Source organism: Myxine glutinosa, chromosome 7 (assembly GCF_964187855.1).
Source record: "Myxine glutinosa chromosome 7, kmMyxGlut1.1, whole genome shotgun sequence".
NCBI classification, from domain to species: Eukaryota; Metazoa; Chordata; class Myxini; order Myxiniformes; family Myxinidae; genus Myxine; species Myxine glutinosa.
Window position 1 is genome coordinate 149,285,324 of NC_136267.1, and position 14,951 is coordinate 149,300,274.

The window sequence follows — 14,951 nt, forward strand, 5'->3', positions numbered from 1 at the left end:
TGTTTTGGCAAATGCCAGTCAGGCTTTCTTTTGTCTCCCTCTCTCAGTAGTGGGGTCTTCCTGAGTCTCCTACCATAGAACCCCCTTTCATTGAGTTGGTGACGGATGGTGTGAGTTGAAACTGTCGTACCTTGTGTCTGAAGTTCAGCTTGAATCTGTTTGGCATTTGATCGAGGTGCTTTATCCACCATTCAAACAATCCTTCACTGCAATCTTCGATCAAGTTTTCTCTTGTGTCCACATCCAGGGAGGTTGGCTACAGTGCCAAGGGCCTTAAACTTCCTGATAACATCACGTACGGTGGACAAAGGGAACATCGAAGTGTCTGGAGATGGACTTGTAGCCTTGAGATTGTCCATGCTTGGCTAGAATCTTGTGTCTGACCTCCTCAGGCCATTCTCTGGTGTTTTTTCTTTTCTCCATGCTCATTGCGGTACTCACAGTGACACAAAGCAGCAGAAAGACTCCTTTTCTCCATTCAAACTGGTTGAATGAGTGATTTTTATATTGCAAGCACCTGCAACTCACCACAGGTGAGTCCAATTCCAAAGTAAAGGAGAATCGCCTGCTTGAAATCTAATTATTTCTAACAACTTATAAACGGTGCCAGTAATATTGTCTGGGTCATTTTTGGATTTCTGTGTGGAATAAGCTAATATTTAGTAATTTTTTCAGGTTTTAAACTCAACTGGACTATGTCCAGCTGAGTTTTTGTCGACACCCAGTGTCCGTCGTCCGTCTGTCGTCTGTCTGTCTGTCTGTCTGTCTGTCGTCTGTAAACAATTCGACGTCTATGCTCTAAAAGTCACAAATATTTATCAAATTTGATGAAACTTGTTATGCAGCATCTTTAAGACATAAACTAGTTTGGGATTGCATTTGGACGTTGCACGCCCAAAAATGGGCACGGCAGGGCGGCCATATTGAAAAAACAATTTTTGTCATATATTTTTAGCACATATAAACTATATCGTTTGTGGTTCTATTATGCATATTCTAACCATATTGATATAGACCAGTTGAGTTCAGATTCCCTGGATCTCTCTAGTTTTGTTTTGTTCCACTGCAAACCAAATAAATACATATGTGGATACCAAAAGATTTTTTAATTTCAACAATTTTCTGGAAGAAATGGTGCATTATTTGAAAAAAGTGCAAGGGTGCCAATATTTTTGGCCACGACTGTATATAGACATGTAAATGCGAGTTACACAATTGTGTGTGAACGGGATAAACGTAAGCACAGCACATATAATGCTAAATGATACCTAATTTAAGAGCTCTTGATCCAGACAGTGCACGCGTAGTTGTGCAAATATCGATATTCACGCAATTTAGAATTTTGTGCATTTATTTTTTGCATGTATCGGCTCAGAGACACTGGTTCGCACATCTGCCAGAAGCAAAAATAAAATAATATAACCACAAACTATTCAGTCAATTCCTTCCAATGTATAATTAGCTTTTCATAGATTTACTTCACTGCGAAACCTCAGCAGTCTTAACAGATAGTGACTATGTGAACTTTGGATTGCGAGGGGGTGTGGGGTTGAGGACATGAAGAAGAAACGTGGAGCTGTGGACCTGGGGTTGTGGATTTGAAGAAGAAAGGGGGAGTGGAGGATAGAGAGTTGGAGGGTGGGAGGGGTTGAGAAGGGACAGCATTGGGAAAATGGAGTTGAGGCCGGGGGTGGTGGTTTAAGACTTGGGGTTGGGATCAGGCTTTTGGACTTGAGGTTGCGAAATTGGGGCTGGTGGATGGGGGGATGGAGTGGTTGAGGAATTAAAGAAAAATGAGGTACTTGGAGTCACATCTTACATTACGTGGAATTACCGTGGGTCCCTGCCATTATGCTGTCCAAGGACATTCCCAGCTGATTCCCTAAATATTCCACACTCTATTGGGACCAAATGCCCTTACAAAAGCCCAGGGGAACTGGGTTATCTACTAATATAATATGTATTCACTCTGTGTCTCCAGAGATCATATTTTTCCTTCAGAACTGATGGAAACATTCCAATTACAGATTAGAAACAAACTGTGAGATTGCTCACTGTTTCTGTGCTGAAACAAATGGGAAATATTTTACCCAAATCAACCTTTTTACCCAAAAATGAAAATTTGGAGAATCTGTCACAATCTGCAAATTTCTGTCATACATCCGGAGACCAGGAGGTTTTGAGGATTTGGGGAAAAACAAATCGGAAGATTTTCCAACATATTGGGAGGCAGTAGGGAATGCACGGGCATGCAGGGCCCCTGCCCAGGGCCCTAAGCTCAATGAGGAGGGCCCCGGGCAGAGGCGGTGTGAGTCATATAACCCATGCAAGTACATAGGGCTATCAGATAACAACAAGAGATTAGAGATCACCGATCATGCTTCATAATCTTTCGAGATGAGACCGAGGGTGGAAGCTCACTTTGCCAACAAAACATATCAACTCTCACTCTCTCACTCACTTTGTCTCTCCGAAAAGACCGTCTGGACAACCCTCCCATCTACTTTCTGAAAAATCTTCTTGAAGAAGTTCTGTCATTCAAGCTTTTGGGTCTCACTATCTGCCATGATCTTTCCTGGGCAAAAACACATTTCCCAGCTGGCCTCCAAAGCCAGTCGCTGTCTGGGCATCCTCCATCATGAAAAGTCCTTTCTGGGCACTTCTGAGCTCCTCACCACATACAAGGCTTTCATCCGCAGCTACATGGAATACTGCTCTCCCCTCTGGAATGGTGTTCCTACCTCACACCTAGCTGGGCTTCACGCGGTTGAAACCAAAGCATTCAGAATCGATGGAATCTCCCGCGATGAAGCTGATTCTGAGGGCCTTTCTCTCTCTCACCGCAGGCAGGTTGGTGGTCTTTCTGTTTTCCACCGAATCCTATCCGGCCTTGCTCCTCCGACTCTGTCTGTGCTCTGTCCCCCAAATATTCCTGCAGGTTGCACAAGATCTGCCAGCAACCCTCTTCTCGTGAAACTGCCAAAATCAAGACTCTTTGCTCACCTTCACTCTTTTATTCCTCTTTTCTCCCGCCTCTGAAACAAACTCCCTCACTCTCTTCAATCCCTCTCCTACCTCCAGGTATTTAAAACAGCTGTTCACCACCATCTCTTATCTTCCCCCATCCAAAATCTTGATCTTTTCTACCCCCGTTAAAACACCCCAAATCCACCTCTTTCAATCTCCAACTTCTTTCCTGAAATTCCTAGTAGTGTTCATTTGCTTTATAACGTGTACCCCTCCCTCCTCCCCCAGCCCTCCCTTTTCCACAGATCTACCGACGTCCCTGTTCTCTACTGTTCTTGTGCTTGTGTGCCTCCCTCTCTCTCCCCCTCTTGTCTCCCCCTCCCGTCTTTGTATATTTTATGTGTCTGTGCTTGTTTTCATGTTCAATGTGTTAGCTCTTACATGAGCCTCGATTCTGTATTCAGAAAAAAATATAATTCTGAGTGGTGATAAAACAGCGTAAAGTGTTGAATCACCCAAAATTACCTTTTTCGTTGCACAAAGGGCAGAACCAGAAAAGGGTCCTCGGACTGTCTTGCACATCTGGGGTGTGTTCAGTTACCAAGCAGCTTGCTATCGCTTGCCAAGGCAGGTGTTCCTTATCAACGGTGTCGATGGAATGCTTGCTTGAGTGCTTAAGCCATTTGGTGAGCAGTCCACAATAAACTTTCAGCTCTTCCACGAGCCTCGTCTGTACAAGAACAAATATAAAAAAAGCTTGATCACGAAGCACATCTGAAAGCCCAGGGGTATGTTCCTTTACCAATCAACTTGTAGAGCGCACGCCAAGTGGCTCAAACACTCAAGCAAGCACTCCATCGAAACGTTTGAGAAGGAACAGCTGGCACGGAAGGGGTCCTATTAGAAAATAACACGAAAGAGATCCTATTAGAAAATAAAACGGAAGGGGTCCTATTAGAAAATAACACGGAAGGGGTCCTATTAGAAAATAACACGAAAGAGATCCTATTAGAAAATAACACGGAAGGGGTCCTATTAGAAAATAACACGAAAGAGATCCTATTAGAAAATAACACGGAAGGGGTCCTATGCTATTAGAAAATAACATGGAAGGGGTCCCATTAGAAAATAACATGGAAGGGGTCCTATTAGAAAATAACACTAAAGAGATCCTATTAGAAAATAACACGGAAGGGGTCCTCTGCTATTAGAAAATAACATGGAAGGGGCCCCATTAGGAAATAACATGGAAGGGGTCCCATTAGAAAATAACACGGAAGGGGTCCTATTAGAAAATAACACGAAAAGGATCCTATTAGAAAATAACACGGAAGGGGTCCTATGCTTTTAGAAAATAACACGAAAGGGGTCCTATTAGAAAATAACACGGAAGGGGTCCCATTAGAAAATAACACGGAAGGGGTCCTATTAGAAAATAACATGAAAGGGGTCCTATTAGAAAATAACATGGAAGGGGTCCCATTAGAAAATAACACGGAAGGGGTCCTATTAGAAAATAACATGGAAGGGGTCCCATTAGAAAATAACATGGAAGGGGTCCTATTAGAAAATAACACGAAAGGGGTCCTATTAGAAAATAACATGGAAGGGGTCCCATTAGAAAATAACACGGAAGGGGTCCTATTAGAAAATAACATGGAAGGGGTCCCATTAGAAAATAACACGAAAGGGGTCCTATTAGAAAATAACATGGAAGGGGTCCCATTAGAAAATAACACGGAAGGGGTCCTATTAGAAAATAACACGAAAGGGATCCTATTAGAAAATAACACGGAAGGGGTCCTATGCTATTAGAAAATAACATGGAAGGGGTCCCATTAGAAAATAACATGGAAGGGGTCCTATTAGAAAATAACACGGAAGGGGTCCTATTAGAAAATAACACGGAAGGGGTCCTATTAGAAAATAACACGGAGGGGGTCCTATTAGAAAATAACATGGAAGGGGTCCCATTAGAAAATAACATGGAAGGGGTCCCATTAGAAAATAACACGGAAGGGGTCCTATTCGAAAATAACATGGAAGGGGTCCCATTAGAAAATAACATGGAAGGGGTCCCATTAGAAAATAACATGGAAGGGGTCCTATTAGAAAATAACACGGAAGGGGTCCTATTAGAAAATAACACGGAAGGGGTCCTATGCTATTAGAAAATAACACGGAAGGGGTCCTATTAGAAAATAACACGAAATGGGTCCTATTAGAAAATAACGTGGAAGGGGTCCCATTAGAAAATAACACGAAAGGGGTCCTATTAGAAAATAACATGGAAGGGGTCCCATTAGAAAATAACACGGAAGGGGTCCCATTAGAAAATAACACGGAAGGGGTCCTATTATAAAATAACATGGAAGGGGTCCCATTAGAAAATAACATGGAAGGGGTTATATTAGAAAATAACATGGAAGGGGTCCTATTAGAAAATAACATGAAAGGGGTCCTATTAGAAAATAACATGGAAGGGGTCCCATTAGAAAATAACATGGAAGGGGTCCTATTAGAAAATAACATGGAAGGAGTCCTATTAGAAAATAACACGGAAGGGGTCCCATTGGAAAATAACACGGAAGGGGTCCTATTAGAAAATAACACGGAAGGGGTCCCATTAGAAAATAACACGGAAGGGGTCCTATTAGAAAATAACACGGAAGGGGTCCCATTAGAAAATAACACGGAAGCGGTCCCATTAGAAAATAACACAGAAGGGGTCCCATTAGAAAATAACACGGAAGGGGTCCTATTAGAAAATAACACTGAAGTGGTCCTATTAGAAAATAACACTGAAGTGGTCCTATTAGAAAATAACACTGAAGTGGTCCTATTCGGAGCGACACAATTGAGGATTCTGAAACATCTCTCGTAATACCCTCTCCCACCACCAATGGGAACGGCGCTACACGATGCTGAGACAAACACATATACGTATGTTTGCCAAAATTGACCAGTTAATCAATGTACCTAATGTATCCTTTATTAACTTGGTGTACATTGAATGGAGTATATGTATTAACGAATTGTCATGCATTCATGTTTTTTGGGGTATGATTTGGGCCTAAATATTTTGTGTGTCCATGTCCCCAAAAATCTTAATCCACCTCTGTTGGGAGACTTAGAGTTGAAACTAATTATTTGTACTCTCATGATGTTTTGACACTAAGAGTACCTTCATAGCACAGTACTAGTATAAGAGTATGTTTTCCTAGCCTGTCTATACACCAGTCAATTTCCCTGTATTGTACACCGCTCCTTTCCTATGCCACCTCCAGGCATTGCAAATCGTCATTGCCGGTCACCGAAGGGGGCTCGGCAGTGACGCACGCTGAAAGAGAGTACTCAGTTTTCACTCTGGTTGTTTGTTTTCTTGGTTGTTTTCTTGCTTTCTTGTTTGTTTGTCCGGACGATATCTCAGCCATCCTTTGAGCTAGGAAGCTGAAATTTCGACACAGTAGTGAGCAAGTCCTTTGTCAAAAACGGTATTTTTTGTTTTTTGATTAATCAATTAATTGAGGAGTTATTTAATTATTAGCGATTAATTAAGTACTTATTTAATTAATCAAATTTCCTTTCTCTTCTGACCATTAACTCAGGCACCTTTTGAGTTAAGAAGCTGATATTTGGACATGCCATTGACCAGGTGATTTGGCTGCAACGGCTAGTTTTGATTTATAAATTAATCAATCAATTAATCGATTAATTATTTAATTATTCAATTAATTACTTTTTTTTTTTTTTTTTAAAGTTACAGATTCTGATGAAATGATGGTGGTTTATGTGTTCTCTGACCAAATTGATTAATAATTAATTTTTTTAATGATTATTATTTATTTATTTTCATTATCAATCATTTATTTATTTTCTTTCTCATTTGGCCAATATCTCAGGCACCTTTTGAGCTTGGAAGCTAATATTTGGACATGAGTGACCAAGTGATGTGGCTATCAAGGATATTTTTGATTTATTGATTAATCATTTAATCGCTTAATTATTTATTGATTCATTGATTAATTATTTATTGATTAATCAATTAATTATTTAATTTTTTATTAAAGACTTATTTAATTAAATTTCTAAAAGATACATCTTCGGATGAAGCACTAGTGGTTTAGTTATGCTATTAGCCAATTGATTATGAAAATATTTTGTGATAAACTTTTATTGATTTTAATTACACAATTAATCAATCAATTAGTGTACACCTCTCCCTTCCAATGCAGCCTCAATGAGCTGCACTGCGGTATTGCCGGGCGCCGGAGGCGTCCCGGCAATGCCGCGCTGCAGGATATTTAATTATTTGGCATGGGGGTGGTGTACTTTGAATGTATGTGTACTTGTTTTCTGTTTATTTTCCCGAAATATGGGTCCTCCATATATTATCTATATGTATATATAAATGTTGGTAAAATTTCTTGACCTCCACCTTCCCCATTTAACCACGGACTTACATCAAACCTCCTCAACCTTTATACCTATTTCCTCCCAAACTCCTTATCACTTCTCCCTTCATTCCTCCCACACTCATACCTTTGGTTCTCTTCATCCCCTTGTCTCTTCGCTTACTTTCCTCAATGACACTGTCCCTCACCCCCACACTGTGCGTACATAATAAGCAGATGGTCCCTATTCCTATTTCAAGTGCATCATCGAGATTTCATTAGCCTCTTTGGCCTTAGTCCGAAACGGGGGATTATATGGATTGGGTCTCGTCCATTCGTCTGTGCATGCGTGCATCCGTCCACAACCATATCTCGGACATGTATGGACTGATTTTGTTCATACTTGGCAAAAAGACAATAAATGGTGGTATACATGTGCACATCCTTCTGTTTTGCAATGCGATCAAAGATTGCCGACTGGCGGCCATTTTAGTTGTAAAAAACCCGATATTGAACACGTCCTCAACCATTTCTCGGACATACATTTACCGATCTTGTTCACACTTGGCAGAAAGACAATACATGAGAGTATACATATGCAGAAGAATTTGGTTTGTAATCCGACCAAAGATGGCCGAATGGTGGCCTTTAACTCCGTGCAGCAAAATTACTAAAACCACAGCCTATAAAACCTAAAACCACTAGTTTATTCTATATCTCTCCAACTATGGTCATTATCTGTGTAAGCAAAATATTTACAGCAGAGTACAGTTAAACTGGTATTATGTGGTTGTTCAATAATTCTGCCATCCATATGCAGCTTGTTTCCCATTTACAAAACATTTTCAAAAGAAAACTGCTGCCTGCCTTAGTCAGTCGGTCTTCGGTTATAAACATCCACCAGCCATCAGCACAACCATGGTGTCTGTGTTAGGGTCCACCATGAATAACCCACCAACAAAAGTGTACCAGGCTAATTGTGAAACTGTGTCCATGTTTTAATTCCTGATTGTCCAATGCTGGACTGGAAAATTTCATACTCGTGCAAGTTCAACATGACTATTTATTTGTAACTTTAAGGTGATGTTGAGTGTACCAAAGTTGATGTGTACATTTCAAAGTGTACATGGACATAACTTCTTTAAAGTGTACATGTACATAATAACTTCTCAAAGAATAAGTGAAAAAATATCTCTCGGGAATGCAACCATGATCTGTTTTATTTCATGTTTTCATTTCGTTTTTTTTGTATTTTTTCATGTTTTCATTTTATATCATGTTTTATTGATAACATATTTTAAATCATGCATGTTTTGATCCTTTCAATGACCTGATCTAACATGTTATTATATCATGTATATTGTGATCCTTTCAATGACCTGATCTGACATGTTATAATATCATGCATGTTCTGATCCTTTCAATGACCTGATCGAACATGTTATATCATGCATGTTCTGATCCTTTTAATGACCTAATCTACCATGTTATATCATGCATGTTCTGATCCTTTCAATGACCTGATGTAACATGTTTTATATCATGCATGCTCCGATCCTTTGAATGACCTGATATAACATGTTATAATATCATGTATATTGTGATATTTTCAATGACCTGATCTGACATGTTATAATATCATGCACGTTCTGATCCTTTCAATGACTTGATCTAACGTATTATAATGTCATGCATGTTCTGATCCTTTCAATGACCTGATATAACATGTTATAATATCATGTATATTGTGATCCTTTCAATGATCTGATCTGACATGTTATAATATCATGCATGTTCTGATCCTTTCAATGACCTGATCGAACATGTAATAATGTCAAGCATGTTCTAATCCTTTTAATGACCTAATCTAACATGTTACATCATGCATGTTCTGATCCTTTCAATGAACCTGATCTTACATGTTGTAATAATAATAATAATAATAATAATAATAACATGACTCCCCGTGTTGCTCCCGCAGTAATCGGGTGTATGTGTTCTTAAATTTTCATTTATCTTTAAATATCTGATCTAACATGTTATAATATCATGTATATAGTGATCTTTTCAATGACCTGATCTGACATGTTATAATATCATGCATGTTCTGATCCTTTCAATGACCAGATCTAACATGTTATAATGTCATGCATGTTCTGATCCTTTCAATGACCTGATCAAACAAGTTATAATGTCATGCATGTTCTGATCCTTTCAATGACCTGATCTAACATGTTATATCATGCATGTTCTGATCCTTTTAATGACCTAATCTACCATGTTATATCATGCATGTTCTGATCCTTTCAATGACCTTATGTAACATGTTTTATATCATGCATGCTCTGATCCTTTGAATGACCTGATATAACATGTTATAACATCATGTATATTGTGATCTTTTCAATGACCTGATCTGACATGTTATAATATCATGCATGTTCTGATCCTTTCAATGACCTGATCTAACGTATTATAATGTCATGCATGTTCTGATCCTTTCAATGACCTGATATAGCATGTTATAATATCATGCATGTTCTGATCCTTTCAATGACCCGATCAAACATGCTATAATGTCATGCATGTTCTGATCCTTTCAATGACCTGAAATAACATGTTATAATGTCATGCATGTTCTGATCCTTTCAATGACCTGATCTAACATGTTATAATGTCATGCATGTTCTGATCGTTTCAATGACCTGATATAACATGTTATAATACCATGTATATTGTGATCCTTTCAATGACCTGATCTGACATGTTATAATATCATGCATGTTCTGATCCTTTCAATGACCTGATCTAACGTATTATAATGTTATGCATGTTCTAATCCTTTCAATGACCTGATATAACATGTTATAATATCATGTATATTGTGATCCTTTCAATGATCTGATCTGACATGTTATAATATCATGCATGTTCTGATCCTTTCAATGACCTGATCGAACATGTAATAATGTCAAGCATGGTCTGATCCTTTTAATGACCTAATCTAACATGTTATATCATGCATGTTCTGATCCTTTCAATGACCTGATCTAACACGTTTTATATCATGCATGCTCCTATCCTTTGAATGACCTGATATAGCATGTTAAAATATCATGTATATTGTGATATTTTCAATGACCTAATCTGACATGTTATAATATCATGCATGTTCTGATCATTTCAATGACCTGCTCTAACGTATTATAATGTCATGCATCTTCTGATCCTTTCAATGACCTGATATAACATGTTATAATATCATGTATATTGTGATCCTTTCAATGATCTGATCTGACATGTTATAATATCATGTATATTGTGATCCTTTCAATGATCTGATCTGACATGTTATAATATCATGCCTGTTCTGATCCTTTCAATGACCTGATCGAACATGTTATATTGTTATAATGTCAAGCATGTTCTGATCCTTTTAATGACCTCATCTAACATGTTATATCATGCATGTTCTGATCCTTTCAATGACCTGATGTAACATGTTTTATATCATGCATGCTCCGATCCTTTGAATGACCTGATATAACATGTTATAATATCATGTATATTGTGATATTTTCAATGACCTGATCTGACATGTTATAATATCATGGATGTTCTGATCCTTTCAATGACTTGAACGAACATATTATGTCATGCATGTTCTGATCCTTTCAATTACCTGATATAACATGTTATAATATCATGTATATTGTGATCCTTTCAATGATCTGATCTGAAATGTTATAATATCATGTATGTTCTGATCCTTTCAATGACCTGATCTAACGTGTTATAATGTCATGCATGTTCTGATCCTTTCAATGACTTGATATAACGTATATTGTGATCCTTTCAATGATCTGATCTGACATGTTGTAATATCATGCATGTTCTGATCCTTTCAATGACCTGATCGAATATGTAATAATGTCAAGCATGCTCTGATCCTTTTGATGACCTAATCTAACATGTTATATCATGCATGTTCTGATCCTTTCAATGACCTGATCTAACATGTTATAATATTATAATCTATCTATAATTCCAGTAATCTCTGTACGTTTGTACGTTTGTACGTTTGTCTGTCTGTGACCGCTGTTTCTCGACAACCACGGGTCCGATATACTTTTAACTTGCCAGGTATATTGCTGGGGACCCGAGGATGTGCCTTTTCAAGGTTTCATATTAATCGGACAATTACTTACCGAGCTATGTCCAAAAAACGATTCAACCAATCAGAGAGCAGCGAACGATCGCGTGTGCCGGCGTTGCGAATGGACCAAACCATTCCATGTAAATAGAGGGGGGGGGTTCTGTGGTCGTTGCGAATGGACGAAACCATTTCATGTAAATAGAGGGGGGGGGGGGATTGTCACTGTACTCGCAAGCCGTTCGCCGTTCGCTTTGGCGTTGCGAATGGACCAAACCATTTCATGTAAATAGAGGGGGGGGATATAATTTTAGATAGATATATAGTACGGGCATATATATAGTACGGGCATGCCCTAGTAATAATAATAATAATAATAATAATAATAATAATAATAACATGACTCCCCGTGTCGCTCCCGCAGTAATCGGGTGTATGTGTTCTTAAATTTTCATTTATCTTTAAGCAAAGCAACACATAGGTAGACATGAATGTGAATGTATTAAGCACAGAACATACCTATCGGCTATCTTGACGATTTCCGATTTCCTACACTTATAATGAAAAATAAAAACGTTAGCATCTATTTGACCGTCGTGACCTCACATGGAGCATCTTTCTTGGAGGCCTGTGTGGATTGAACATAATACCAGACATGCCCTTTGTGGACCGAAAGGAAAAAAAATGAAGGAGTAATGAAATAATTCCACATGTACAAAAAATAATTACATTTTTAAAAAGAACGATTTAAAATCGACCATTCCATATAAAACTGCACCGGACATAAACCAATATGATTTTGTCATGGCATTGGCAATAAATAAAAACCCTCTGAAATGCCTAATTTGGAGACGACAAAGTGGAAATCAAGCAATTTGCAGAAGCCTGGCAAGTCCTCTTAAATGGTGCTTCATGAACAGCGTAATTGATTTTATCAGTTGAGGCATATCAAAAGCATCTATCAATAAAATTCAAGCCATCCAGGATGTCGACCTGAAAGTTTATGATTGGGATGTGGATTGCCAGGGCACAACTACGTAGATATATACATGCATGTAGTAAGCATGACGTGTGTTGCATGGCTCTCGAGAGGCCTATTCAAAGGAAGCTTCTATCAGTCCATGGTATTTTGTACTTGTATAAAGCAAACCATAGTAAAACGAGCAAATACATGAATGATGCTGTCTTACCAAGGCCGAACCTTTGATGGACATGTATCCTTGCCTCGGATTCTATTGAACAGATTTCATCTTTCACCCCATCTGCAGGCAGGTATGGACAACAAAAGAACAGGTATGTGAACAATCTGGCATCTTTTAAGATATTACAGAGCAATATGTCTTCCATAAACAAATTTGTGCATGAACTACGGTTGGAAGAGGCATCGTCAACATATGACAAGGTCGATGGTAAAATTTTGCAGTGGAGGCCGCAGAAAGAACAGGCAGTGGATTGAGAACATCAAGCCTGGAACATCCGGGTTAAGGAAAATCTAAACTTAAGTGACAAGTGCTTGCATATTAATAAGCAAACGCTCGCTCAGCAAACACGTTGAGTGTATTCCAAGGCATTCACTTACCTGGAGTAGCAGTTGCCGAATCAACGGATGAAATATTCTTAGCAAAGTGGAAATGTGGAGAGCATTCATCCTTTTGTCCATATTGGCCTTGGCGTCATCAGGTGGTGCCTTACTCATAACCTTAATGGAGCTAGCATTTTATATTGATGTTTATTATGTTTTCTAAAACTTCCCAGCTCAAAAAGCATATTCTGCTCAGGTTTGAAAATATATTTTTGAAACAACCAATTGCAGTTTCAAGGACATGAGGCTTTTTGAAATTCACCTTGCATCCACTTTCTTGTTTGAAATCTTTTGAGTAGCACTAAAAACTATTCGCCTTTCACTTCCATACCTTATCTGCTAATGCTTTGTTGAAGAGACCTGCCCAAAACCAAAATGGCTCTTATCAAATGACCTCGTTGAGTGTGTGGACGGTCAGCCTGTCTATCTCACTAGCACATGTGGCAGGGAATATGGATAACTGCCTTTCTTTTAAATACTGTACACAGATGCACTTGCAAACTTTACCCTTCTTTCACCATTTGTCCCTCCTTTCTAATAATAATAATAATAATATATATATATATATATATAACTGTGAGAAATAGTAGAAACTCCACAGTACGAGCAGGGCATCTCATTTGCATTGAAGAAATAATCGGGAGATTAAATCAGACGCGGACGGAGCTTCAGGACTTCGATCTTTAATTTTTGACAAGCTTTCGACCAACAAAGGTCTTCTGAGTCGGCCCCAAGTTCAGCGGAAGTACTGCCACTAGACATCCACACACTGCTGAGAACATTAATTATGAAGTTTTCAGAGGTGCAAAATAGGGTGGAAGAATAATAATAATAATAAGAAAAACTCGAGCAGTAATAATAGGTTACTCTCCATTTCATGTTTAATGTAATGTAAAAATGTAAATGTTTCATGATATTTGTTATATTATATCACCTTTATCTATCAATATTGTTGAAATGAAGATCAAATAGCTGTATGTTGAAATATGTTGAAAAAGTCAAAACTTTACATGGGGTGTACTTACTTTTTCACGTGACTGTATGTATATATATATTTATATATACAGACTTGGCATTTAATAGGGAATATTTTTTTTTTCTTGACTTGGGTTTACTTTCTGAACTTAATATATCAATCTGGTGAGTTTCTTTTACCCTTCAGTGATGTCTTTGTTGAAAGAACCATGTCACTGATTGACTTTCGCAGCAAGAAGTCAATAACAGGATTATATCACAGGTGGCGTGACAAAATGTAAGGAGAGGTACATTTGACGATTGGCTTCACAATCGGGTATATAAGGGTTGTTGCGTTCTGTATTAGTGGAAAACAACTGCTGCACATCTACAAAAGTTATTGCCGCTTCCTCTGGAGATGGTCCGTCAACTTGACAATGCTGTTTGTCATGGAGTGGTGGTTTTACGAAATTCTGGCATGAAACAGCATGCTATTGCTCGGCAGTATGGCATCACTCAAGGTCAGGTGTCAAAGATCCTGAAACAAAATGCTCAGAGGGGTGTCCCTACTCCAATACCGAGGCCAGGACATCCACGCAGAACCACAAGGAGAGATGATCGCCAGCTGCACCGGTTAGTCTGCAATGGCCGTACCAAGTCAGCTAATCGGCTTAGGGCTGAGTGGCAGCAACTGACAAATGTGCCTGTATCCAGAAGGCTAGTCAACCAACGACTTGTTCAAGCAGGCTATCGTGCCAGGCGTCCCCTGATAAAGCCATGCCTGACCAGACAACACAGCCAGCGCCGATTGCAGTGGGCCAGAGAGCACCGTCAATGGCATCCAGGACACTGGAATCACATGACCTTCAGTGACGAGTCTAGATTTCTGGTCTATCGTCAA

General features: G+C 38.8%; 1 protein-coding gene across 2 annotated transcripts in view; it reads right to left on the reverse strand.

Annotated features, from left to right (window-relative positions):
* LOC137431739 (zinc finger E-box-binding homeobox 2) overlaps positions 1 to 14,951 on the reverse strand; it is a 257,683-nt gene that overhangs the window by 70,953 nt on the left and 171,779 nt on the right. For both annotated transcript variants that reach the window (XM_068123387.2, XM_068123386.2), the window contains one exon: positions 12,705 to 12,776. In XM_068123387.2, coding sequence (XP_067979488.2) covers positions 12,705 to 12,776 — 72 coding nt within the window. The remainder of the gene's footprint in view (positions 1 to 12,704; positions 12,777 to 14,951) is intronic.